The sequence below is a fragment of the Onychomys torridus genome, chromosome 5 (genome assembly GCF_903995425.1).
Source record: "Onychomys torridus chromosome 5, mOncTor1.1, whole genome shotgun sequence".
Classification (NCBI taxonomy): domain Eukaryota; kingdom Metazoa; phylum Chordata; class Mammalia; order Rodentia; family Cricetidae; genus Onychomys; species Onychomys torridus.
The window spans coordinates 50,890,912-50,916,040 of NC_050447.1; the positions used below are offsets into that span (position 1 = coordinate 50,890,912).

General features: G+C 47.0%; 1 protein-coding gene across 7 annotated transcripts in view; it reads right to left on the minus strand.

The window, feature by feature from the left end:
• Positions 1-1,117: 1,117 nt before the first annotated feature.
• The window catches only part of Ankrd11 (ankyrin repeat domain 11), a 181,769-nt gene continuing 157,757 nt past the window's right edge, over positions 1,118-25,129 (minus strand). For 6 of the 7 annotated variants that reach the window (XM_036188671.1, XM_036188670.1, XM_036188667.1 and 3 more), the window contains 9 exons: positions 19,303-19,473; positions 18,929-19,132; positions 17,785-17,927; positions 15,317-15,464; positions 8,326-14,876; positions 5,747-5,845; positions 5,533-5,676; positions 3,710-3,802; positions 1,118-2,136 (listed from right to left, as the gene is read on the minus strand). In XM_036188671.1, coding sequence (XP_036044564.1) covers positions 1,951-2,136; positions 3,710-3,802; positions 5,533-5,676; positions 5,747-5,845; positions 8,326-14,876; positions 15,317-15,464; positions 17,785-17,927; positions 18,929-19,132; positions 19,303-19,473 — 7,739 coding nt within the window. In that variant the 3' untranslated portion in view covers positions 1,118-1,950. Of the gene's footprint in view, positions 2,137-3,709; positions 3,803-5,532; positions 5,677-5,746; positions 5,846-8,325; positions 14,877-15,316; positions 15,465-17,784; positions 17,928-18,928; positions 19,133-19,302; positions 19,474-19,929; positions 20,027-25,129 lie in introns of all 7 variants that reach the window. The other variant, XM_036188673.1, reaches the window with a different exon arrangement.

Sequence of the window (25,129 nt, forward strand, 5' to 3'; positions counted from 1 at the left end):
TTGTCCTTAGGCCAGCCTAGGACCTAACCCTTCCTCAAGAGCCATCTGTGCAGGAGGGAAGCTGCTCCTGAGTTTTCTATGAAAACTGGCACCCATTTACTGGTTGAAGAGCCACCATTAGTGTTCTACCTCTTCTTATTCCCTTTTTCTACCCTAGCCTAGCACCCTTAGCCAGGCATCAGCCCTGTGTGTGTTGGGGACAGGGGGAGGGTGTTGAAAAAATGCTGTCTCTATGATTTCTGAACATGTTCTGCAGGCATCTGTGTTTCAGAGCTGGCTTTGATGTGCATGAGGTTCCTGGCTCTTTGGTAGCAGAAATCTGGTTCAGCTCAACAAAGCCTCTCATGTTGGCAGGCCACTGATATATGGACAGTCTTAGGTTTCAGAGATACTGGGCATACAGAAAGTTCTCATGGATTCAGGTCTGGCTTCTAAGACTGATAGGTAAGATGCGTGTCTGTAAATCTTTATAGCAGGCCCTGGCAGCAATACATTAGACTTGTGCAGAGTTGCAAGGAAGCCTTCTTTATGCACTGGGTTATAGAGTTTGTGATTTGTCACTGTGGGCTGAAACTCTTGGTTCTAGGGATGCTTGGAAAAACTGGAATAATGCAGTTTCTTTTTAGTGCAAAATGGAGCTGCAAAGAAGTGTTTCACAATAAAGGTTTAGGGATAAACAGTGAACTTAAGAACTAGAAAAAGACAGGGGAGCTTTGTTTATAAATCATGTTCCCTTAACTGCAGAGGCACTAGGACATCCATACATTGCCAGGCCATTCCCAAGGTCAAGGATCTTCAGCAGAAACAAATGTGATAGATGTGTTGGTGGTAAAATCCCAGTGTCCACAGCCAGCTGGACAAGGGGGGTGTCTTGGAGGCTGACAGGTTGCTTTAGAGGCAAGGTGTTCTGGGTGTTTACCCTTTTCTTATAGGCCAACATTGGCAGGCAAGGTTGACCCCTGCTTTAGCTTTGTTCATCTACCTGGAACACAGGATGAACTATGCAGTTGCAAGCACAGGATCTTCCTTTCAAGCTGTCAGAAGCCCACGTACTTTTATATGTTAATAAGCTGGCCCCTCCTAGGAAGGATCCTGCTACCTGAAGGGACGTTGCGTGTACAAAAAACATTTTAATTAATTTATTTATTTCTTTACACATAACTGAAAGTGATGTTACAGTACATAAGTTATTTACAACTGTGCAGTAATGTGTTGCAAAATAAATTATCTAGAAGGCAGCAAAAGTACATTGTGAATGTATATAAAACTGTACAAGTTTGCGGATACACTCTATAGGATTATTGGCTCTGTAGTGTTTCAAGTTACGTTCTCAGAAAGAGAAACAAAATGCCCAAGATTAAAGGAAAAAATATACAAACCACGTGGATTTGACTCCATTAAAAACACTATTGGAGAGTCCTGGCTGTGTCCCTGTGTCTAGGCAGGCGGCAGCCGGACCCTTGCCGGCACCAGTGTCCAAGCCTGTCCCAGGGACCATGGCGGGACAGCACTTTCCTGCCTCTTTGACCTGGAGGTCACTGCTTATGCGAGGTGGACGCCTTAGTCTATTTTCCATTAGTTGATCAGAATGGAACGAGGAATTAAAAAACACATTCTGTTCTGTGACTCCTCAAGTGCCCTGTCGTTGGCTGGAAGAAAACCCAGAGGGCATGGCTGAGACAGCACCACCTTGTCTGCGGCCATGGTCTCCTAGTCCCAAGGCTGGCAAAGCTCTGCAGTGTCTGGGCCTCGTGCTCCCCACAGCAACTGGTAAAAAGAGGTGCGTTCTGCCTCACTGGCATCTGAAGCGGGAGACGAGTGGCCAGGTGCAGTCTCTGGGCCTCTCCCACTTGATGAACGCGGTGCTCCCTCCTCCGCTGCCTGGACTCATCGGCAGCACTGGGCGACCTATATGGCCCTTGTTTGTGTCCTGTGACCTTCCTCTAAATGTCATGCTGGCAATAGTACGAAGTCATCATTGACGTCAACCATGGGCACGTAGAAGGATGGCACCTCATTTACACACAGGGACTTGTGCCCAGCGGGGTCCAGCTCCTGGGCCTTCAGCTGCCACTCCATCCTTTGCACAGCATTGAGGGCTGCAGCCTCATGCTGCTGCCGCATCAGCAAACATGTCTGTGGGACACACAAGGTGAGAGGAATGGCCAGCCCCCGGTTTCCATCACTGCCTCTAGGTTTCATTCAGCACAGGACTGCATACCCACCCTTGGTTTTAGCATAGAACCTGGATTATTATCCCATTTTGTAGTGTGTGTGTGATATAGTTGTGTTCATAGTAGAAATGCCAATTTAAAGACGTACATAAGGGACCTGCATATAGTAGGGACATGTTTGGGACCAAATAAATAATTTTAAACATGGCCCAGGGAGTCCACCCAGGCTCAGAGTTGATGTTTAAGCTTGACACTGTTATGTGGCTGACTCTGGTTAATGAAGGACAGCTTTGGGTGTCCAGTTGACTGGATTATCTCAATGAACACATTGCTCATATCCTTGAAGTTTTTTGTTGTTGTTGTTGCTTTGCTTTTGTTTTTCAAGACAGGGTTTCTCCGTGTAGTTTTGGTGCCTGTCCTGGATCTCACTCTGTAGACCAGGCTGGCCTTGAATTCACAGAGGCCTGGCTCTGCCTCCCGAGTGCTGGAATTAAAGGGGTGCGCCACCGCCACCTGGCATTAAAGTTTTAAATGACTAAAGTCATTTAAACTGCTAGTTTAGGTGTATGATGTACTCAATGAAAACTAGGTGGCATATCTCCCATACTACAGGGAACCAGGCAGCCTCCTCCAACCCAGCTTTGCATAGTCTTTTGAGTGAAGAATCACACTCACCTTTTGGTTCTAAAACAAATTAACACTGAATATCTTTTTACCAAGATTTGGAAATTTTATCTCCTTCCAGGACTGTTAGAACTGTTTTCTTTATTATCAGTTAAGTAACAAAATTTTCAATGTACACGGTCAAATTTTAATGTGTTAGGTTAAAAGCCTATTCCTCTTCTCATAGTCTCTCTTAGGTCTTCTGGGGAACATTACATATCGGGATGAGATGTCTAGGGACCTAGAGGAGACTCTAGGATAAAAAATGAGAGAGAGGGGAGTAGACGTTCATGGGGAAAAATGCCTCAGGCCCACGCTCTGTGAATACCCTGCAGCTCATGTGCCACAGAGCTTGGGATTCTCCCAAGGTCTTCTCAGCACCTCTGAATGAACTATGATATGCTGTCTCTGACATCTTATTGTCAACAATACGCATTTGATGGCAGCAATCAGGAGACTCTGGGTTGCTCCCCTTTTCTGCATAAGAGCAATATTTATGTGGAAACCACATAAAGGAGAGGTATCAACGTCTCATTTTGTGACTGGCATACTGGAATGTCATGGTACCCTATGTTTGGCTCTAGCAGCTATAGGTGGGGATTTGCTTCTTCCTTACTGATCTGTTGCAGTAGCCAGTACTACAATTGTAGAAGGTTATGTTGTGACCTCTTAGGAGGGTTCAGGTTAGGTCCTGTCAAGAGCTGCTCCTTTCACCTGGACAGAAGGGAAGACACTGAAGAGACAACAGACCCAAGACCTTTGTTCCCTGGATTCAGCAGTGGTGTGGGAACATGCAAAAGCATCACTTGTGATCATGCCTGGTAGTAGAACAGCTTCCTTGCTCAGAGCAATCTGACACTAGAAGAACTCACCTTCATGCGGTCATACTTGTCATCTACATCCTGCAGCCAAGAGATGAATTGTCGGGCATTGAAGCGATCTCGCACAGACTTGTTTTCATCACCCTGTAGAAACCAAATAGGGATCTTCACAAAAGCTCTTGGAGGCCATGAGGAGGGTAAAAACATTTGATGGTTTGTTCCTTTTCCCATCAGAGGACACAGGTAACCTCATCTTAGCAGTACATTTCAACCATTTTCTCTTGCCCTTGAGGAAAAGTATTCCTAGGCAATGGTGGGCACAGACTCAGCTTTTGATCTACCGAGTGATGGGGTAGTCAATACTTGGCAGGGATGTACAGGGTAGGGTTGAGTAGAACCAGTTTCCTATGCAGGAACTTGGTGTATTAGGGGGAAGGGGGCAGAGATCAAGGCCTCATATAAACTCTGCCCTCCATTATTTTTGTTTAAGATCACAGGGTCACATTAAACTAGCAATGGCATATTTTAATTTATTCCTTTTTAGAAGCTAAAAGTAGATTTTCTGCTTCGAAAAGGATAGTTAAGAAGCTTGAGGTGGGAACTGAGGGTCTTCTGTAGACTGGGATCAGCTTCCTTACTGGCTTTCCCTGTGTGGAGTCTGAGCTTGAAGTAGATCCTCACTTCCATTTTCATTACACATGACCTTGGCTGTATTGTGACAGACTACTCTGCAAACAAGAAACAAGTTTTATTTTGCCTCACAAAGGGGGAAAACCTGGAGCTGGAACAGCTGCAGCAAAACAGGCTGCTCTGACATAGTTGGCCTGTATGCCTGAGTAATGGGGGGCAAAGCAAGTGAAAAGTTCTCAAACAGTTGATCCATGACGTCTGATAGGAGACTGTCCTGAGGACAGAGAGAAGTGTGTGACAAAACACAACTCCAGATAATCCCCCCCCCCCATCCTGGCAGAATGGGTTTAGGGAAATTATGTATGGGAGACTTAGGATCTGAAATGATGTAGAAAGAAGTGACAGAGAGGAGCTAAGAGTATCTGTTGGATCTGAGACACAAATTCAGAACATCAAAAGATCCTAGAGAGCCAGTGAAATGGCTTAGCGGGTAAAGGTGCTTGCTGCCAAGGCAAGATACCTGAGTTTAATCCCAACTTGTGAAAGTACCACACGCATACATGCACACACTCCTTCACAAAATACAAAACATTAAATTTAAAAGATTAATTAAGATTAAATAAAAATAAAAAGGCTGCTGTGAGGTAGAAGTGTGCTCAGTGACGGGTTAGAGCAGGAATGCAGTTAAGGCTTTGGAATGCTGCTTTGGTGGGTAGTGTAGATGGGCTGTTGCCTAAATGCTTCCAGGCCCTGTGGCTCCAACTACCCCAGATAAAACCAACTAGGAAGTTTATCTAGGCTTCTGTAGCCTCACAGGAGCACTTGGCCTGAAGCCCCAATGTCTTATTGCTGCAATTATCATTGACTCATTATGGCCACTAACACAGCAGCTCTGGTCACCCCTTAACTGTAGATGGGGCTGCAAATTTAAACAGACTGACATCAATCACCCCTGCAGCCTGTGAGAGGGAGGAGGGTGCTGCTCATCTTGTGTACACAGGTTGCCCCAGAGGAACTTAGAAACTGTAAGAGACTGAAATATACAAAAGGCTTGAGGGTCTTATCCATGACACTCCCATGCCTTTGGGGTAACTTGGGGGTTAAGATCTTGGGTCCCAAAGTATGCGGTGAGCAGAGAAGCTGTAGTCCAGATGCAGGGCGGAGGCTTAAGTATACAGAATGAGTCTGGGGGTGGTGGTGGTGGTGGTGAAAACTGGCACCTATACCAGGTAAATGCTACTGACCTGGCTTTCCAGAGGCATGTTATAGACCTCAGAGTCTAGCAGCATTGTGCATGCACTGAATGGTACTGCCTGGTTGGCAATGGTCCTGGCTGCCCGGCAGTGAACCCGAAGGATCTCTTGCTCGCAGGACACAATCAGCTTCTCCTGAGGAAGGAGAGGAACAGGTGAGCTTCAAGTCACTGACATCAGGCCCCTTGCCCAAGGCTCCACTTACCCTTTCTATGCTGTGCTGCAGGCGCAGTTTACCCCGCACAGCCTCCTGCTGCTTGAACAGCTCCTTCAGGGGCTCTGCCAGGGAGGGAGGGGGTGCTATCTGCAGATGTAAGGGGACAGGAGTAAGCTACAAAAAGCATGCTTAAAATTTAGACATGAACCAGTCTAGCACCCCAACTCAGAAACCTGTCTAGATACTAGATGCTTACCTGGAAGCAACACTGAAGAGCTGCTTGTGAACTCTGCCCTATGAATAGTGACGGAAAAGGCAGGGCAAAGAACATCTAGGGTCTGTGGTTCTTTGTGCAAGGAAGAAGTCAGTGTACCCACCTATGCCAAAAGGAGTGCAGTGGGAATGTGGGAGTTTTGAGAGTGAATAGATGACTCAACAGAGTGCATGCAATAGAAATGCATATAGAATCCTGGACACCTGCCAGGGTGGCATGGGGCACTAGACAACCACACAAGTCTGCACTGAACAGAACCCACCTTCATCCCTATGGCCCTATAGAAGAGGCTCTGGGCTGTTGACAACATTCCTTATTACAAGCACTGTGTGTATCACAGGGTGAGCAAATAATTAACACCATAGGTAATGAGGAACAGAAGACAGACTTTTGTAGTGCTGACTAGAAGTCAGGTTAGTGTGGAGTCAGACTTCCAAAGCAGACACAGAAGGAGGTGTGGTGTGCACAGGGCCACAGGCAAACAAATTTTCCTGGCTCTTGTCACTGTAAACCAAAGGAGCAGCATGCAGTGGTGGTGGCAGGGCTGGGATGGAGCACCAAATAGAGTTCCCTGTGAGCCAGGAAGGTGGAAGCTCAGAAGATAAGCAAAAGGCTAGGGCTTTCTGTACCACAAAGCAAACTGTGAGGCTAACAACTTTTCCTGATGGCAGAACTCCATCATTAGAGAAAAGACCTGACAACAAGGAAAGCTAGAGTGACTGTTGGGGTCTCACAGCCTTTCCACTAAGGTGAGCTACAAAATGCAGGCAAAAATTTCTCAGTAGGGAGGCCTGGCTAGCAGCCTCACTTCATGTTTCAGGTCCACGCCCAGTGACCAAGCATGTGACACAAAGACTCATGTCTATGTAGTAGAAATCTAACCAAAGCACACTAGACCATGATCAGCATGACTTCTAAGTACTCTTAGGAAGGGTCAGAGAGCCATTACAGGCACATCCAGGAATCAATCTGTGACTGGCCATAACAACCTCTGTAAATTCTGTGCTGCTTTGAGGTTTGAACTTTTTTAGTTATAAACTAAATCTTAGGGGCCAGCAAGATGGCTCAGGTAAAGGCACATACTATCAACCCCAATAAATTGGGTTCAATCTCTGGGACCCACATGGTGGAAAGAGAAAACTAACTCCCAGTAGCTGTTCTGACCTCCATGTGTGTGTTGTGCTGTGCACACACAAATACACAACAAAACTAGAGCAGGGAGTGACCTTGAAATTTCAGCAGGCTTGGCTTGTCACACCTCTCAGTAAACCTAGCCTCCAGTATGAGGTTCCCAATGGGGCAGAGACAACAAGTCATCTATAACGTGAATCAGGTAGGAAACTGAATACAGGGATGATTATTTTAATTTCCCTCTGAACCTGTCCATTAGAAAAAGGACACTGCTGTGGGGCCAGCATGGTCCTTCCCTTAATAAGACTACAATTCCTTCCAGGCCTCGTGCTGCTCATTGAGACAGACTTCTTATGTTGTAGCACAATGATGGAGTCCATCCAAGTTAGGGAGTAGCAAGCAAGTAAGCTGGCTACAAAAGCCAGCTGTGTAGATAAGGAAACTGCTAGTAGTAAGTAGTGAGGTGAAAAATGACCTCCTTTTGGCTTTTATGAAGATATTGAAGTTAGGAAAGCAACATGTGTGGCTGTGTGGAAAAAAGGCCAGTTCTGAAGGCTGATGTCAAAGCTATCTGCATGGCCAAGTAGGATGTGCTACAGGAGGACCCCTGAAGGGACACAGGGGAATGAGGCAGGATGAGGCAAAGATGGCCCCGTCAGGCAGAATAGTAGCCACAGATGTCTTAAAATGCCAATGAAGAATAAAGGAGGGGAGGCTTCAGGGTTCCAGTGAGACTCAAGAACCATGATGAGTGAGGGTGGGAATACAGAGAGAGATAAGCTGAAGCCCTTTATTGTGAAAGGGGTGTAGAAAAGAGCTAGCAGGAAAAGGGAAGGAACCATGAAGGACAGCACTGGGACCAGGGCCTTGATCCACACAGCCACTGTACAGATGGGTTGGAGGTGGGTACGTATAATACAGGGCTAGTGAGGTAGAGGCACTGACCCTCACAAATGACAACCAAGAATGTTAGTGCCAGCTGGGAGGTGGCGGCACATGCTTTTAACCCCAGCACTTGGGAGGCAGAGCCAGGAGGATCTCTGAGTTCCAAGACAGGCTCCAAAGCTACAGAGAAACCCTGTCTTGAACAACAACCAAAAATACTAGTGCCTCTCCTGACCACAAAGGTGCCAACATAGACCCAAAGGCCTCTGCACGTCAGTACCTTGTTGCCCTACTTACTGCCTGGTGCTTGTGCACACACAGATCCCATGGCACTCACCACAGGGATGTGCAGCTTGCTGAGTGGCTTGCCATCCAAGAGGTAGGACCCCGTGTAGGTAACATATTCAGCATAACACTGGGGTGCCTGTGGAGTGATGCAGCAGAGGATCTTGCGTTTCTCTTCAATCTTCTTTCTGATCTGAAGGTACTCAAAGTATGGGTTGGACCTATCGCTGTGGTAGGGCTCAATGGCATCCAGCTTTATGGCATCCACAATGGCGGCCAGTGTCTGCTGAATGACCTCCCGAGTCTGCTGAGTGGATGTGTTCAGCTGCTGCTGCAGCTGCTGACTAGAACGTTGGAAGCGGCGCTTGCGAGGGTGCTGGGCCTGGGCATCTTCCTCCTCAGAGGCACGGCCCTTAGCTCTAGAGGTTGGGGCAGGCATTGGATCCTTCTCTGTTGGAGGTATGCTCTGCTTGCTCTGGCTTGCCAGCATCTGGGCACGGTTCCTGGTCATGCGCTGAGGAACTTCTTCCACCTTGGGAGTCTTGGGGACTTCGGCTACAGGTTTGGGCTCTGGGTCTGTAGCCTCTGACTGAATGTTGCCTGGGGACCCTTCAGCTGCAGCCACATCACAGGTGGCCTCTGCACTGTGTGCCTGTGTCAAGCTATCTGTGGTGGGGCCATCGGGGGCACAGCAGGGAGCAGGAGGGTCTCCAGTTTCAGTCTCTTCATCACCACCTCTCAGGGGGTGCTGTTCAGGGGGACTGGGTGCCGGCATCAAACTGGAGACTGAAGCTTCAGGGGCACTGTCATCTGCAAGGACCTCTGTTTCCACCGTAGCTTCTAGAACTACATCTAGCTTTGGCTCCTCTGTGGGCTCAGGCTCAGTGGAGAGCTGAGGCGATGCTTCCTCAGGAGGCGGGGCTGGTTGTTCCTCAGCTGCTGTGGCAGAGATCTCCCCACTGCTGAGGACCCCAGTAGGACCTGCAGAGCTCTCTACTGGAGGAACAGGACCGCCCTCCACAGCTTCTGCCTCAACATCTGAAGCATCTTTGGCCTGGAGAGGGAGCTCTGGCAGTGAGAAAGGCCCTAGGTCGAGGTCATCCTCAGGGTTGGTAAAAGCTTCGTGCCATGGCACTGGTTCTACCTGGCTGAGGGCAGATATACCATGATTGCTGTCTAGGAAACCACTCTCTAAGGGTCCCAGAGCGTCTACCTGAGCCACAGTAGTAACACATGTAGGCTCAGGGGCTGTGTCCAGGGGTGTATCTGGGAGTGATTTACAGTTGCTGAAGAAGGATTCCAGCCTGGTGGGAGCAGCATAAGGAGCAGCCCCTTCTGCAGCAGAAATGGCCACTGGGATTGCTCCTGTCCCACCATCTTTGACTTCCTCTAAGCCTGCCTCAGGAGCTGGCAAAGGGTAAGTTACTGGAGAGACAGGGTATGTGGGCTCTGCAGCACTGAAGGGCCCTGGGGTGGTGGAGTGGAGGGACTCTCCAGGGCAAAAATGTTTTGGGGAATCTGCAAACCTCTGTGGAGACTTTAGCAGAAGTTCAGAGCCCACAGGCCAGCTGACAGGGTTTTCCGAGGCACTAGCAATAAGGGTGGAAGAAAGGGCCTGCTCAGCAGCAGTGTGTGTCCACTCAACAGGTTCCTCGGTAATAACTGTGCTGAAGGGGCCCTCATCCAGGGGTTCCAGATAGCTAGGCTCTGGGGGAAGGATGGCAGCTGTGGCCTGCTGGTCCTCTGTGGCATCCAGAGGTAGGCCTAGATCTGGGGGCAGGGCCCCCTCAATGGCTGGGGTCAACAGTTCACCTCTTGGGGAAGGGGAAGACTTTGCTGGTAGGCTGGAGAAGACGCTATCTGGGGGTGGTGTGGCATTGACCACAGCTGTTGGTGGACAATGCAGGGTGTCCACCTTAGGCGAGGGGATACCATAGTCTGGGGAATAGTACCCAGGGGACAAGCAGGCAAACTTCTCTGCAGGAACTGGTGGCAGAGGAGCCTTTTCTTCCAGTAAGTGCTGTACTGGGGAATCAAAACTAGAGGCAGCAGGAACACTCTGCTGCCTGAACAGCTTGTCCCCAACACTGAATTCTTCTTCGGGTGTCCTTCTGATATCCACAGAGATTGAGCGATACAGGTTTGTGGAGACAGGCCTTGTAGGCGTCTGGCCTGGGTTTTCTGAAACCACACTGGAAGCCACAGAGAACCTGTCAAAAAAGGGTGGAGAGCAGGCGCTGGTGGATGTGGTGGAGACAGGCATTGAATGTTGGGAGTCAGTGCAGTCAAACACCAGGTCAGGGTAATCATCAGCACTGCAGGATGGGGTCCTGGGTGTGTGCATCACCTCCTCATAGCTGGGGCATGACACCACTGAGGTGGGGGTAGGCACCCCAGTGGGTCGGCCCTGCTCAGTCCGGGGTGAAGCAGGTAGAACCTCCTTCAAGGGTTGCCCTTGCCCAGCTAGCCAGTCTTTGGACTCTGTACCCAGTGTGTGTCCAGAGTGTGGCTTGCTTTCACCAGTGGGCAGCATAGGAGCTGACTCCTTGAGCTTTTTGTCTTTAGAAGGAGGGTCTAGGCCCAGCGCTTTCTTGGAGGGAAGGTCCAGGCTCTTTTTGCGTCCATCATCGGTGGGCTTCTTCTCTTTGAGCTTGGGGTCTCCAGACCTATGCCGCATCTTCTCCATCTGCTTCATGCGCTCCTTATGCCGCTTGTGGCGCTCCTCAATCTCAAGATCTTTCTGGGAGAGCATCCTTTCAAAACTTGTCATCATGAGGTCACCATCTCCCAGGAGCTTCTCTCGGGGCCTGATGTCTTTCTTGCTTGAGTCTCTAGATGGCAGGAGCTTGTCATTCCCATTGCTCATCTTCAAGGGGTCCCCCTTTTCTCGCTCTGTGTTCTCCTTCAATTTCTCCTTCAGCTTGGTCTCACTGAGCTTCAGGCTTTCGTCCCTGGACTTCTCCTTAAAGGAGTTGGGAGGGCTGTCCTTATCTTTGGCTGCAGGCTTTGGCTCATCCTTGTGGTGTCTCAGGAACCCGTCTACATGCTTGTCCCTGTGTTTCTCCTTCTCATCTCTCCACTTCTCCCTATGCTTCTCTCTCTTCTTCTTCTCCTTTAGGATGCTGATGGTACTTGACCCATACGGCTTTAGTTCCTTTTCTATCTTCTTTGCAGGTTCTCTTTCAGAATCATTTCTTTCTTTCTTTTCTGAAGAAAACAATTCAATGGCTTTATCTAGCTCCTCATCGATGTCAGCTTTTGTGGTGTAGGCAACCCCGTAAGTGTCTGGATCTAAGAAGTCCTTCTCATACTGGCTGGAGTCCTTCCTGGAGCCACTGCTACTGTCCTTGTAGTCCTCACTCTTCTCTTTCTTGTCTGCCTTGTCTTTCTTGGCTCTCTCACGCTCATGGCTTTTCTTTGAGGATGAGGAGGAATGTCTGTGCCTCTCTTTCTCCCTCAACTTCTCTGAGAGGCAGGTACTCTCCCTGGCCTTGTCCTCTGGTGGTGGCTCAGAAAAGGATACCTCCAGAAGTGTGCTCAGGCCGGGTTCTTGCCCATGGTCAGCAAAGCTGTCCGAGGAGACTTCACTGATCTTGTCATTGGAGTCTTCACGGTAGTCATGCAGAGCCTCTTCCTCCAGCTTCTCCAGAAGGCTCTTCTCCATTTCAGGGCCTCGTGAAGACTTTCTTTCTCGGGAGTGCTCCTTCTCTGGCTTTTCCTTGTGCTTACTCTTGGCCTTGTCTTCAGCAAAGTGCTTTTTCTCCACCTTTTCAGGGAGCTTCTGTTTATTTTTCTTTTCTTGGGCAGAGTCGACAGAAGCTCTGTCTTTCCTGTCCTTGTACTTTTCTGTACACTCTTTATCTTTCTTTTCTTTGTGCTTCTCAAAGATCTTTTCCTTCTTGTCCTTCCCCACTTCCACAACTCCTCTGTCCTTCTTCTTTTCCTTGGGCTCTTTGTCTCTCGGCTTTTCTGTGTGCTGCCTGTCAGAAGAGGACTTCCTGTGTCTGTCTGAAGGATGTTCTCTTCCATCCTCCTTCTCCTGGAGGCTATCCACTCTCTGTATGTCACTGGCCTCTCCAACCTTGAAGCTGCTGGCCATGTAATCGTCTTTCTCATCTTCACTTTCATCTGTGAATATGTCTGCAATGTACCAGCTCTTCTCCTTTCCCTTTTTATCGTCCTTTTTTTCTGAGAAGTCTTCTGAGATGATGCTTGGGAACATCTTCTCCTTTTTCTCTCTCATTTGGTCGAGAGATGACTTTCTGTCTTTGCTGTGTATGTCTTTATGCTTTTCCTTGCCATCTTTCTTCTCTTTGAAACATTTTTCAAATTCTTTGTCTTTCTGACACTTCTCAAGGATAGACTTCTCATTTCTGTCTCTCTCACTGGATTTGTCTTTGTACTTTTCTGCCCTGCCCTTTTCCTTCCTCTCCTTTTCTGGGACATCCTTTTTTTCTTTTTCCCGTGCTGCATGGGGCCGCTCCCAGGGCTCCAGGCTCTTGGTGAAGTCACAGTCTGATCTGTCCTTGAAAGTGCTCTCACAGCCACACTCCTTGAGGTCCTCCCTAGGGACCTCCTCAGATCGCATACGCCCATCCCTCCGCTCCCGGGAGCCCTCTAGGGTATCCCTCCTGTCCCGGGCTACTTCAGCAGACTCCCGCCTCTTCTTATCTTTCTCAGAGAGATAGCTGGGGATGCTTTTATGCTTTTCTGTTTGGTCTCTCCTCTTCTCAGAGTTCTTGTCTAGATAGTCCCTGTCTTTCTTTCGGAAGAAAGAATCTCTAAAGTCTCGCTTTTCCCGGGTTTTGTTGTCACGCTTCTTTTCCTTATTGTCTTCTTTGACTGTTTCCAGGATAAGTTTGGCCACCGAGTCATTCTTAATGTCTCTATAGTCTGTTACTGGAGAGTCCCAACTGTCCTCTCCTTTGAAATCAAAAGAGGAATCAGATAAGTCAGAAAACCACCTCTCTTGTTGGTCATCAGAAAGGCTGAACTTGGTGTCCTCATGCTCCAGAAACTGACTTTTGTTACAATAGTCATCAAAAGTAGCATCTTCCCTGTACACCTTTTCCTTTTTCAGTTTTTCTTTATCCTCTTTGAAGGCCTTGTCTTTCTCCTTGGAAACCTTGTCCTCTTTTATGTCATTCTTCTTCTCTAACTTGGAAGGTCGGTCTTTGGACCTTTTCTTCCTTTCCTCTTTGTACAATCTCAGTTTCTCCTCCTTGGGAGACTTTTCCTTTGCAGACTTCTCCCTTTCTGCCTTACTGGGACGGTCTTTTTCTTCCCGGAAAGATCTGTTGATGTCTTTATTGGCATCCTTGATTCTCTTTAGTGCCTTCTCATCCTTAAAGAGCCACTCTTTGTCCTCTGCCTTCATCTTCCCAAGTTTATCTTCTTTCTTAAAATGGTCTCTGTCGTGTTTCAACACTTTTAACTTATTTTCAGTGGAAATGTCGTTATCTAAGAGGATGGCCTTATCTGACTTTTGCTTGGAGTCCTCATATTCGTACGTAAAGCTTTTCAGTTTAAGTTCTTGGCTGACTGAACATTGTCCTTTCTCTTTGTTTTTGTGTTTGTGTTTTGTTTTGTGTTTTTTGACTACTTTCCCTTCCTTGTCCAACTTGGGGACAGCTCCGTCTGTACAGGGGTGGAAGGTGTTTCTCTTCTCAGGTGGCATGCTCTGTAGGCCACCCCTTTTACGGTGTTCCTGCTTCCTCCTAGTAGGCTTCAGAGATTCCACACTGGAGCCCTCAGAAGAGCAGTCAGACTCACTGGTCAGTCCCGTCCTTGAGGAGTCTGACAAAGAGCTGACCTCAGACCAGGCTGGGGAAGAAATGGCTTTCCAATTGTCAGTGCGCCAGTGCTTAGTGTGCTGGTCCGTGTGGCCAGAGCTGTGTTTCTGGGCCACAGCACTACCATGAGACGAGGTGGAAGAGGCAGACAGTGAGCTGAACAGAGAGGGGTCCTTCAGCACCAGCGGGGACCCCTTGAGGCAGCTTGAGCTCCCCACAGAGTCCCCATCATCCTCATCACTCTCTGAGGACTCACTTTCTGACCCGGAGGAACAGAACTTGTCATTCCTCTTTCCAAACCGAACTTCTTTGCCTTTTGTTTCTTTCTTTCGTTTCTTTTTCAATTTATTTTTTTCTTTCTGCTGCCTAGAACTAGAAGACTCTCTAGCCTTACTACTAGGTAGCATTGTGTGTGCTGACAACCTCAGTTTCTCTCCAGCCCCCATGGCAACACTCACATCCTCTTCATCTGAAGTATCTGACAAGATGCGATGGGCTGCCTTCTTTGGTGCAAGCGTGTTGTTTTTTGAGTAACTCTTAACTTCCATTTTGGGTATGGAAATGAAACTGTTTGATTTAGTTTCTTTCCTATAGTCTTTCTTCAGCAAGTGCTTGTCATCCACTGGAGGAACCCTGTCTTGCTCATCATCCTCATCAAACTCATACTCATCCTTGACAGGGGTCACAGTTTTTTGGGGCTCCGGATTCTTAGCCTTAAGCTTGAGGCCTTTCTCAAACTCCGAGTCTGTGTTATTGCCATCAACGGAGCTGGAAGGTGCAAATGATGGGGCATCCTCCTCTTCAGAGCTCTCTGTTGGGAACAGGAAGGGAGTTATCAGGCAGGTCAGAATCATTTTCCTAGCATCAGTCAAGAATGCTCTCCAGCTGTGGAGGAACAGGCCTTCCCAGCGCATGGCCACCCCGCAGGGGAGGCTGGTTGGCTTTGCTTCTAAAGAAGCACTTTACTTTAGTCACATCTGAGGCCAACCATAGGCAGAAGGAACCCACAGTGCTTTGTGAGAGACAAAGCTGGCATCTCAGCAGACAGAGTGCAGGCATCTTGGCAGTGAGGAACCCTGGCAGAACTCCTGTATTTGCAAGTTCCTGAAGGCGCCAGCCACCTGAGGAGGCTTGTAGACCCTGTGTGACAATCTGCAGGGAAATACCATATGTAGACACTGCAGGGCGCTCTCCCATCAGGGAGTACAGAGCCTTGCCCACCCACTCACGTGTTCTGTCTGCCTGGCTTACCAGTGGAGCTCTCCTCACTGGAAGTGTATGTGCCTTTGCCTAACAGGAGATTCACCATCGTTGGGGAATTGGCTACTTTCAACGGTGTCTCGCCTTTCCTGTTGCTTTGCTGAGGGTTTCCGCCATATCGTAACAACAACTTCACCACCTATAAAACATTAATAATGGTATTAGCAGACTATTTGAAAAATAGTTACTCTGCCATGCCTGTAGAAAGCTATAGCCCATTCTACATCCTGTTGTGGGGGTACTATATGCAGAGCCATTGTGGCAAGGTCTCTAGGTGCCCAGCAAGCCTGTCCTCTTTTTGTGAGAGATTGCACAGGGTTCCCCTCCAAAAGCGGTTCACTTGCTCCATTTCTCCTCCTCTTCCCCAAAAAATCTTTACACAGCTCCCTTCCCACCAAGAGAGAGCTGGTCAGCAGTGCAAGTCCGAAGGGTAGGTACATAAAGGAAGTTATCTTTGGAGGACTGGGGTGTGGAAAATAGAGGAAACAAAGACCACATTTCTGTAAGCTGGTTTATTTATTTTCATTTACATTAGAAAATAAGATAACTCCTCCTTGCTTGATTTTACATGCATGAAGATGGTTACATGGGTGACAGAAACATTCAAGGTGACATTTCAACAGCTCTATTCAACCATTTATAACCAGCAATCTATGTTGCATATGCCTGACAGAAACTCACTCAACTCCAGTGCAAACATCCAGTTTTAGTCTACCCTCCACTTTAGTCCAGGCTTTAATACATACTCTCGTCACTCACAGTGTTTCCACTTCAAGGCAATATTTTGCATTGGATCATCAGCATGGAGAGTTTTTAGCACATATAAGTTTTCTGCTGCTGCTGTAACAAATCACCACAACCTACAGCCTTTAGGAATCAGTTTTCACTTGCTTGGCTGACATCAAGGTACAGATAAAGCTGGCTCCTTCCTTCTTTGTGTTGTTGTTAGAATTTGGTTCCTGTGGTGGTAAGACCAAGGATCTGCTTCCCTGCTGTAAGAAGTCAGTACCCACCCGTGACTTTCCCCTAAGGCCAGCAACGCACGCCATATTCCTAACAGGTCTGTTATCTTTGTCTCTTCCATCTCCTTGTTCCAGCTAGAAAGAGAGGTTTTCAAAAGTTGCCTTTTGAACCACTCTGTATGTTCTCTTCTAAGAAGTTCTGCTCACTTCACTGTGTTACTACAGCTTGTGACATTTTACATAATTATTACTATTATTATTAATTATTATTTTGGTTTTTCGAGACAGGGTTTCTCTGTGTAGCTTTTTTGCGCCTTTCCTGGGACTCACTTGGTAGCCCAGGCTGGGCTCAAACTCATAGAGATCCGCCTGCCTCTGCCTCCCGAGTACTGGGATTAAAGGCGTGCGCCACCACCGCTCAGCGACATTTTACATAATTATAAAAGAAGTTAAAACTCTTTGATAATGGCCCTTGCCCTCAAGTCTTATTAGCTGCAAGCTCACAGCAACCTGTACTCAAAATGCCCACCTTTCAGGGTATTCTTTTACAAGTCTTAGGCATTTGATAAACTTTTCCAGTACATTTTTCTAAAAGGGCTCCTAAAAACCAGCAAACAAATAAACCACCATGCCATTATCTCACCTAAAAACTAAATAGGCCCTAAAATCATATATATATATATATATATATATATATATATATATATATATACATACATACATACACTCCCCCCTCCTGGCTGTCTCACTAATCTTTTCATTCAAAAGACCCAACCCACAAAGATTCACTGTGTACCACTGAGTTCTTGGAGGATTCCGATCTATAGGTTCCTGGTACTTCTCAAAATAGCTGGGCAGGGGTTGCTTTTCAGCACTATTAACCCAGGCAGATGTTCTCATTCTCCATGCTTATTGTCCTGTCCACTCAAAGGGAGTCTAGTAATGAAGTCACTTCTGCAACCCATTCTGCAACCCATTCTCTTGTAGGAAGAGGTGTATGCCCAGCACATCTTAGGTGTTTCCTGCTGCAGAGATACAGGAAATGCTGTCCTTAAGAGATGAGGTCCTGACCTACCACAGTAATCTAATTTTGACTATAATCCCATGTGCTGACTCTATCTCTCAAGTGTTACTCTACCCAAGACTTTGAATTGACCTTCTGGATGGAATCGGTACCAGGGGTAACAGGGACACAGCAGCAACTCATACAACTATCCAGGCAGGCCAACAGAGCCAACATTGTACATTTAATATAGTCCTATTAGTCATCAAAACTGAGAGGTTATCTCAGTACTGATCTAGGCAGAATGAACAGCTAAGCCTTAGGGCTGGAAAGGGGATTGGGATCAACAGGGGACAACAATGATGACAACATAAAACTCACTTCCCAGTATCAGAAAATGTAGAAACTAGCTAAGACAGAGAAACAGGAAGCTGTAGAATGGTCCAGAAGTTAAGGACAGAGCAGCCACTGGCGGGCTGCAGGGAGATGCCAACCTTGTAGTGCCCGTTGTTGGCAGCATCATGCAAAGGTGTGTCATCATCCAGGCCCTTAGTGTTCACCTCTGCACCAGCAGCTAACAGTTGCTTGGCGATGTCGTAATAGCCCCGGTTACACGCCTCATGCAGTGCAGTCCAGCCTAAAAACAGAAACTCAGGGTATTTGTTATATAATCTCTGAAAACTTGGCTCCTGCCTAAATTGTAGTGAATGACAACAGGTGTGGGGGGGGGGGGGGGAGGGGTGGCAGGAGGGGGTGGTGGTGTTTCTTCCCTAAGGAGGAGCCTCTAGGAAAGCATGTTATACCCCGAGAAGGCATCACTTTTTTTCTTATGCTTTTCATAATGACTATCTAGCCTACTACCTCTGCAGATTTATAACTTGTAGAAGAAACGACTCAGGAGGCCCCTGGGCTCTGGCGGGGGTGGGGTTAGGGTTAGGGGAAGTCCTTACAGGCAGCTCCCAATTTCCCCAAGGAAAACTGTTTTAAAATAACATGCTAAATTTGGCAGAATCAAACAATCATAAACTAGGCAGTAGAGAAATTAAGGTTCTGCACAAAGTTGATTTTGCCCAAAACCTCTCCTCACTTTTTCTTCCTGAGATAATCTTTTCAAAAAATTCTTTGAGAATTTCATACTTTTTTACAATGTATTCTGACCATATTCTCCAGCACTACCCTGTCCAGGCTATCATTGCACCATGAGCACATAATTCTCCTACAGTGTTGCATCATGGTGTAGGGCATCTCAAAAAGGCAGTCCAATACGCTAATCACAAAAATCACACAATTAACAGAGCCTTGGCCTCACATCTCGGGAGGTACCACCACTTATGCCCAATCCAACCTCTGTAGGAACCAGCATGAGTGCTCAATCTACAGCAGAATGGCCTCTGCTGGAACAAAGCAGGTACGTTTTAAACACCAGAGCAAGACCCTCCAGGAACCTGCCTTGTAGTAGACCCATAGAAGGTAAATATTTAAAGCCCCTTTACTTGCTTACGAATAACAAAAGCAAATTAAGATCCTAAAATATAGCAAATAACACTGTGTGGACATGAGGTCAGCCACAGAAACCAACCATACTCCACAAAAACACTTCCTTTCCATGTTCTGGGACCAAGGGCAGCAAGGACTTACCTGCAAAGTCCTTGACATTGACATCTGCACCCTCGCTGATGAGCTCCTTGATGCGCCGGGCATCACCTCGGATAGCTGCTCGGTGCAGACGTGTCTCTCCTCGTTCATTTCTCTTGTTTACCTTATCTTTGGTTTTTGAGGCAGAGTTGGGGGTCCCCTTCTGACACACTGTAGACTGGGAGGGGTGCTTTGGTGTTGTGTCTACTGCAGGCCAAGGAGGAAACAAGTAGAGCATTACAGCAGGTAGCTTTGTTCCATGGGAACCTCAAGAACCCAACCATTTTCATGAGGGAAAAGGGATCCACACAGAACCCATTGCCAAGTATAGCCATTCCCTCCCTGTCCACAAAACCACTCAGGTGCCTGGGGCTCACCTGGGCTATTTGCAGACTCCTCAGCAGTCATCTGCATGAGCAGAGCCACCTGTTGACGTTCAGAGAGAGGGTATCCAGCTCGGATCCCAGACAGCCCCATGCCGAACAGTAGCCCGGACTTCCGGGCAACAGGCTCCTTCTTGATCCTCTTCCGCTCGGGACCCTGCTTCTCTGTGTGGCAGGTGAGGGAGAAAGGGAGGGGAGACTTCATGCCCAATCCTCAGAGCTGGATTTTTAACTAATGTTACAGAGCCCCTTCATTCCACCCGATAGCTTACAGAGCAACAAGGAAGGTCTATGAGGGGAAGTGTCAGTGCTGGGAGCACTGACATCACCCCACTCTGAGCAGTAGCTGTGAGAGACACAGTATAAATGCCCTGTTGTCAGCCCATCAGATCTAAGTCTTGGTCTCCACCAACCATTTGCTCCCTACAGGCGCCACACACGAAGGCAGTAGGATGGTTCAACACCACTGGCCTGGCCCACATGGGACAGGTCTCTATTATTAACACGTGTCTGCAATTAAACTCCTTCCCAGCCCTCCTCCAAACAAACAGTGCAGATATAAAATGGCAGACACAGTTTAATATATGTAAATAAATCAAGGCCAACTTGTCAGTACTGTACCTTTCTTCTTGCTTCTAGGAACCTCCATTTCATGCCATGGTGCTTCGAGGACCGTACCAGCCTTGCAGTACCACAACATGGACTGAGCTGGAGGCATCTAAAGGCATCAACACAGAGCACTAACAAGAACGATGTAACAGCTCAGCTGTTCCATCTTAACCGCCTCCTAACAAGCAGGTCCTGGGTGCCTCTGACAGGTGACAAAATGCCCTGCCAACCTCTACTGGAAAGACTGCTGCTGCTCTTAAAAGAGGTGGGATGTGGAGAAAACACTCCAAAGTCCATGGTTTGGGAACACAAAGGCTCTCACTCTGCTTCTTGCCTAGCTTGCAGCAAGTACCTCTCTTGCTGTGGAGATCAGGGGTAAGCCCCTGAGCAGGGCTAAGACGGGTTCAGGGTTCCCCAGGTCACAGGGTACATAGCCTGGCAAGGGAAAATGCTGATGAGGCTCTTACTGGCAGTAGTTTTCTCCCCTTCCTATCCAGAAAACCCTCTTCAGGGATAAACTAGCTTCTGAAACCAATGCCCGACTCTAGAGGTAGGCGACAGCTTTCAGAAAGTAGCTTCAGTAGATCACATGACTGCCGGGCACTGAAGACTCACTCTGGTCTTCAGCTGGTTTGTCTGGCTTCATCAGCACTTTCCCTCTGTTTAGGTTAGGGTCTTCAGGTCCCCAAACCATCCTACCACTTTTCTGACAAACTGTTTGTTCTTTACAAGTATTTCAGACTGCCTTCTTAAAAACTAAATTTGTGGCTTGCTGATTTAGAAGATTTTTAATGTGACAAGCTTGTAGGCAGCAACATTTGCCGGTTTAACAACGCATGGCAAAACTCCCCTAAATAGTTCAAGCCACCACTAGCTAGTTCTCAACAAGCCATGATGTACAACATGAGAAAGAACAACAACAAAACATTAAGAATATGGCGAGATCAAAATGTCAGAAAACCATGCCGCTCTCATACATTCCATAGTATGTCATACTCCTAGTGGTGGTGACACCTGCTAATTACATTGACAACTCCAAGTGGTCAGCTCTGCTTTTGTGCAGTATATGGTTGCTATAGTGCAGGTTAGTGTGTCTTTAGATTATAAAGCATACTTGTCTGTTTTGTTTAAGTATGGCACTATACTGAGTCTCAAATGAAACTCCCAACCCTGTCAACTAAGTTACAGGTGGTGTTTGTTTAAAATGGTCTCATATAGCCCCAGGCTGGCCTCAAACATCCCATCTTCCTGCCTCCACCTCCACAAGGGCTGGCATTATAGGCATGCACAGACATACCTATACATTTTGTTTTGTTTTGTTTGAGATGGGGTCTTACTACATAGCCCTGACTGGCCCTGAACTCACTATGTAGACCAGGCTGGCTTCAAACTTAAGAGATCAGCCTGCCTCTCTTCCTTCTGGGATTAAAGGTATTTGCTACCATGCCTGGCCACATACCTGTTATTTTAAAGATAACAAAGGAAACTAGTAAAAATGTACCAGGCTAGCAGTCTGAGGCACATGTACTTTAGCAGTCATTCAAAAGTTCAGGCTGGGAGCCCACTCTGGGCTCTTTCCTTGTGGGGAAACTAAGAACACAGTATCTGTCTGTCGTTCAGAACAGCTGCTGCCAACCAGGGGACACACAGGCTGGGAAGGGTATCAGGTCTGGGCTTTTAAGACAGTAGCTATCCCTCTTGCAGCTCTGTGACCACTGGCTCTCTCTCACCAAGAGGCATTTCCTTGCTCTTAAAAAGGCCCAGGGACATGCAGCACCACTAAAACACTGCTCTGCTCCCCTGCCCTGAAGAATTTGGTCCCTGAGCATAGTAACTTCTCACACAGCCACACATCTTAGAACTTCATCACTTACTTGTCCAAATGGGAGCTGGGGTAGGGATAGTTCTGAAATGTGCTTTCCTAAGAGTCTGAACCTCTTCATTGTAAATGTAGCTTTTGCTAAGCACATGCAACAACTGGTACCCACAACTGTCCAATTTCACTCCCCAGCTTCAAAGGTTAGCAAACCTGAGTGCCTATCAGACTTCTGGGGTAAAAGATGGACACCAAAGAAGTCCCTGAAAGGACAACTGAAAGTTCTGTCATGTCAAGATTCAGAATACACTCAGGCTTAATGTACCCAAAAATGGTTGAGCTACTCAATATGGACACAGGCTGTGTTGCAGATGTTCCTGCAGTAGGATATGCTACCTGCATGCCCCCGCACACCCCCCCCCCAGATGCTGAACAGTCTGGCAGTCTGTAGGGCTGGCCTAAGCTGTGGGCTCAGGTGACCCACCTCCACACCCATTGTCACAGTTGTATCCTGTCTGTTAGAAGGAAATGGAGCAGGAAGCAGGAGAAACTATTACTTCCTGCAGACAACCAGAGTTCCTCTGGCATTTTATACTGATTTCCATTTCTATTAATCAAATGGAAGCAAAGTAGACTTATTAAGAATTCCAAATGGTATCTGCTAAATTGCTAAAGTAGAATACTGACAAGTCCAAGGCGAAATTCAGCCTATGACAAGGTTGAATGAGTGGCAGGTAGGATCACAAGTTTACCTGAGCCTACAGAAGGGCAGCAGGGGAGGGCTGTCCAATGGATGCAAGAGTCCGCTTTAAAACTGTGCTCCTTAGGCTTTGCTTTGAGTAGAGCCCAAGGACAGAGGGTCTGAGGAAATAGAGAATGGAGGATGGACCCACAGACCCTGCCAACACCCAAGGAAAGACCTCAGCTATGGCAGTTCTCTTAGGCAGACATGAGCCTGGATGGTTCTACTTCTCAACTATATTCAACAAAAAATGTGATAGTGCTCTGCTTTTCTGCAGTACCTTTCTTTGCACCCACATGCCTCATGTCAGATCTTGAGGTAACAAAGTTGTGTTTTATCACTCAGATGGGAAACACAAGATACCAATAAGCACTTCCTAGTTTGTGGTTGGATCACCCACTGACCCTTTCTCCTTCCCATCACCTGGCACTGCTGGTGTGGCTTTCAGGAAGATTGGACAAATGCATTGGCAGCCTGCTCTGACTGACTCCTTCTTGAATCTAGAAAGGCCTTCTAGATGCACAGTGGTTTTCGGCAGCAAGAACAGAGAACAGATTCCTTGAATCCTGAAGGGGCAACACATCCAGCTCCTGGCTGCTGGGGTAGTAGAGGCCTATGACTCTATCAGTGTTTTCTCGGCTCACTGACCTGGATATATCCTCAGGAACCTACAACAAATGCTCATATTTATACTGATTCTTTCCTTGCTTTTGATTCTCCTTCACTCTCCTTTAGAGTCAGCTCTCCTGTGCCTGCCTCCTCTCCCTTACAACTCTAACCAGATTCATTAATCCTTACTCTTTCATCTCCTCTTTCAATCTATGTCTTAGTTCAGAAAATTTCTCCAGCTACAATTAATTCACTGGTTATTCTGTGGGTGTTTGTATATGTAGGTGTATATGCAGGTCAGAGGTCAACCTTGGGTATCTTTTTCACAGACACAGTGCATCTTTATCTTTTGTTTTTATTGTTTTGCAACATGGCCTCTTAATGGCCTGAGGTTTGCCAAGTAGGCTAGGCTGGCCGGCCAGTGAGTTCCAGATATTTACCTGTCTATACCTTTCCAGATCTGGAATTACAAACACATGCCACCAAAACCTAGCTTGTGCAAATTCTCAATTTTGTACATAAGTGTTTTACTCCCACTGATTCTTTTTTTAAATGTCATATATAATAAACTATATAGTGTGGCCACTGAATTTTTAATTTTAGTGACAATTTCCATTTCCAGATGTTTGATACTTAGTTTTTTATTTCTTCCTACTGACCTTAATTTTTTTCTTCTATTATATTCTACTAGTTTTCATTTTGTCTATTCCAGGGTGTTATTCTAAAGCCAGCCCTTGCAGAGCTTTTTGAAAAAGCATCCTTCTCTCTTGTCTGTAATTCTATCAGGGAGTTCTGGCATCCAGGAATCTAGGCAATGGCATTAAACCTATGGTCCTGCCAGTGGGTATGGAAGCATAGTAAGTTGAACCCTACTAGAGGAGGGGACAAGTTTCAGAGCAGAAGCCAACTAATCCTCTTTAGAATATACCAACAGAGCCTGGGATCTTTAAATGGAGACTGCCTTCCTTGTAGACAAATGTGATCTAAAGACTTTGCCATTTTGTGGGGACGAGAATTCTGTGGTGTCCGAGGACTGGCTTCAGGTTAGAGGTCCAATTCTGGGGCCTAGAACTCTACTGAGGTATTGTACTTAAAAGTTCATTTCACAGTGTAGGGGTTGTTTTTGGCAATTCTAATTCTAGGCTTTTGCAATGAGACCACTTTTTAGGGTACAGATTACAGCTCATTACTGAAATTGTAACTCTTATTTACCCACTTCAGAATCTAGATGCCAGTACAGTCTTAAGAATCTCTACAGAAACAACTTCCATGGTAATATCTTGAAATAGCAGTAAATGCCTTGTAGGTGCCAATGAAAATCTCTCCATGGAATAATTTCCCACCATTCCTAGATATAGGTAAAGTATAGTGAACTAACTAACTATCTCTCTCTCTCTCTCTCTCTCTCTCTCTCTCTCTCTCACACACACACACACACACACACACACACACACACTCCCACACACTCCCACAAAAACAAACCATGCCTCCCCAACCAAATATTTGACCTAGTCTTGGAATCTAGAGTAAGTAAGTACAGTGTTTCTGGCCACAAAGTCCCAACTGTGGACAAGACACACTAGGTCATAAGTTGCAAAAAGGACCTCCATCTAACTTATCCGAGCTACAATTCACCATAGTGGGTAGAGGGTTCAAAGTGCTGGTCTCAGCAGCCCAACCTGCAGGACATCCTCATCAAGTCATGGTGATAATTGCTAACTGCACTCCTGACTTGCTGATACATCTTTTTCTTTCATTTTTGTGAGGGTCACAATTAATCATTAGAAAGGAAGGGAGGGAGGGAGGGAGGGAGGGAGGGAGGGAGGGAGGGAGGGAGGGAAGGAAGGAAGGAAGGAAGGAAGGAAGGAAGGAAGGAAGGAAGGAAGGGGAAGAGGAAGAAAACCTGTGCTGTGATAAGTGACCCCTGTCACCTAAGTGCTGTGACACCTCCTATCCCCCAGTGGACTATTCTAGTTCTTGTTCCTCCTTCTGAGAAATGGACTAGCCATCTGTAGTATGGTAGTGAGGTCAGACACAAGTGAGAC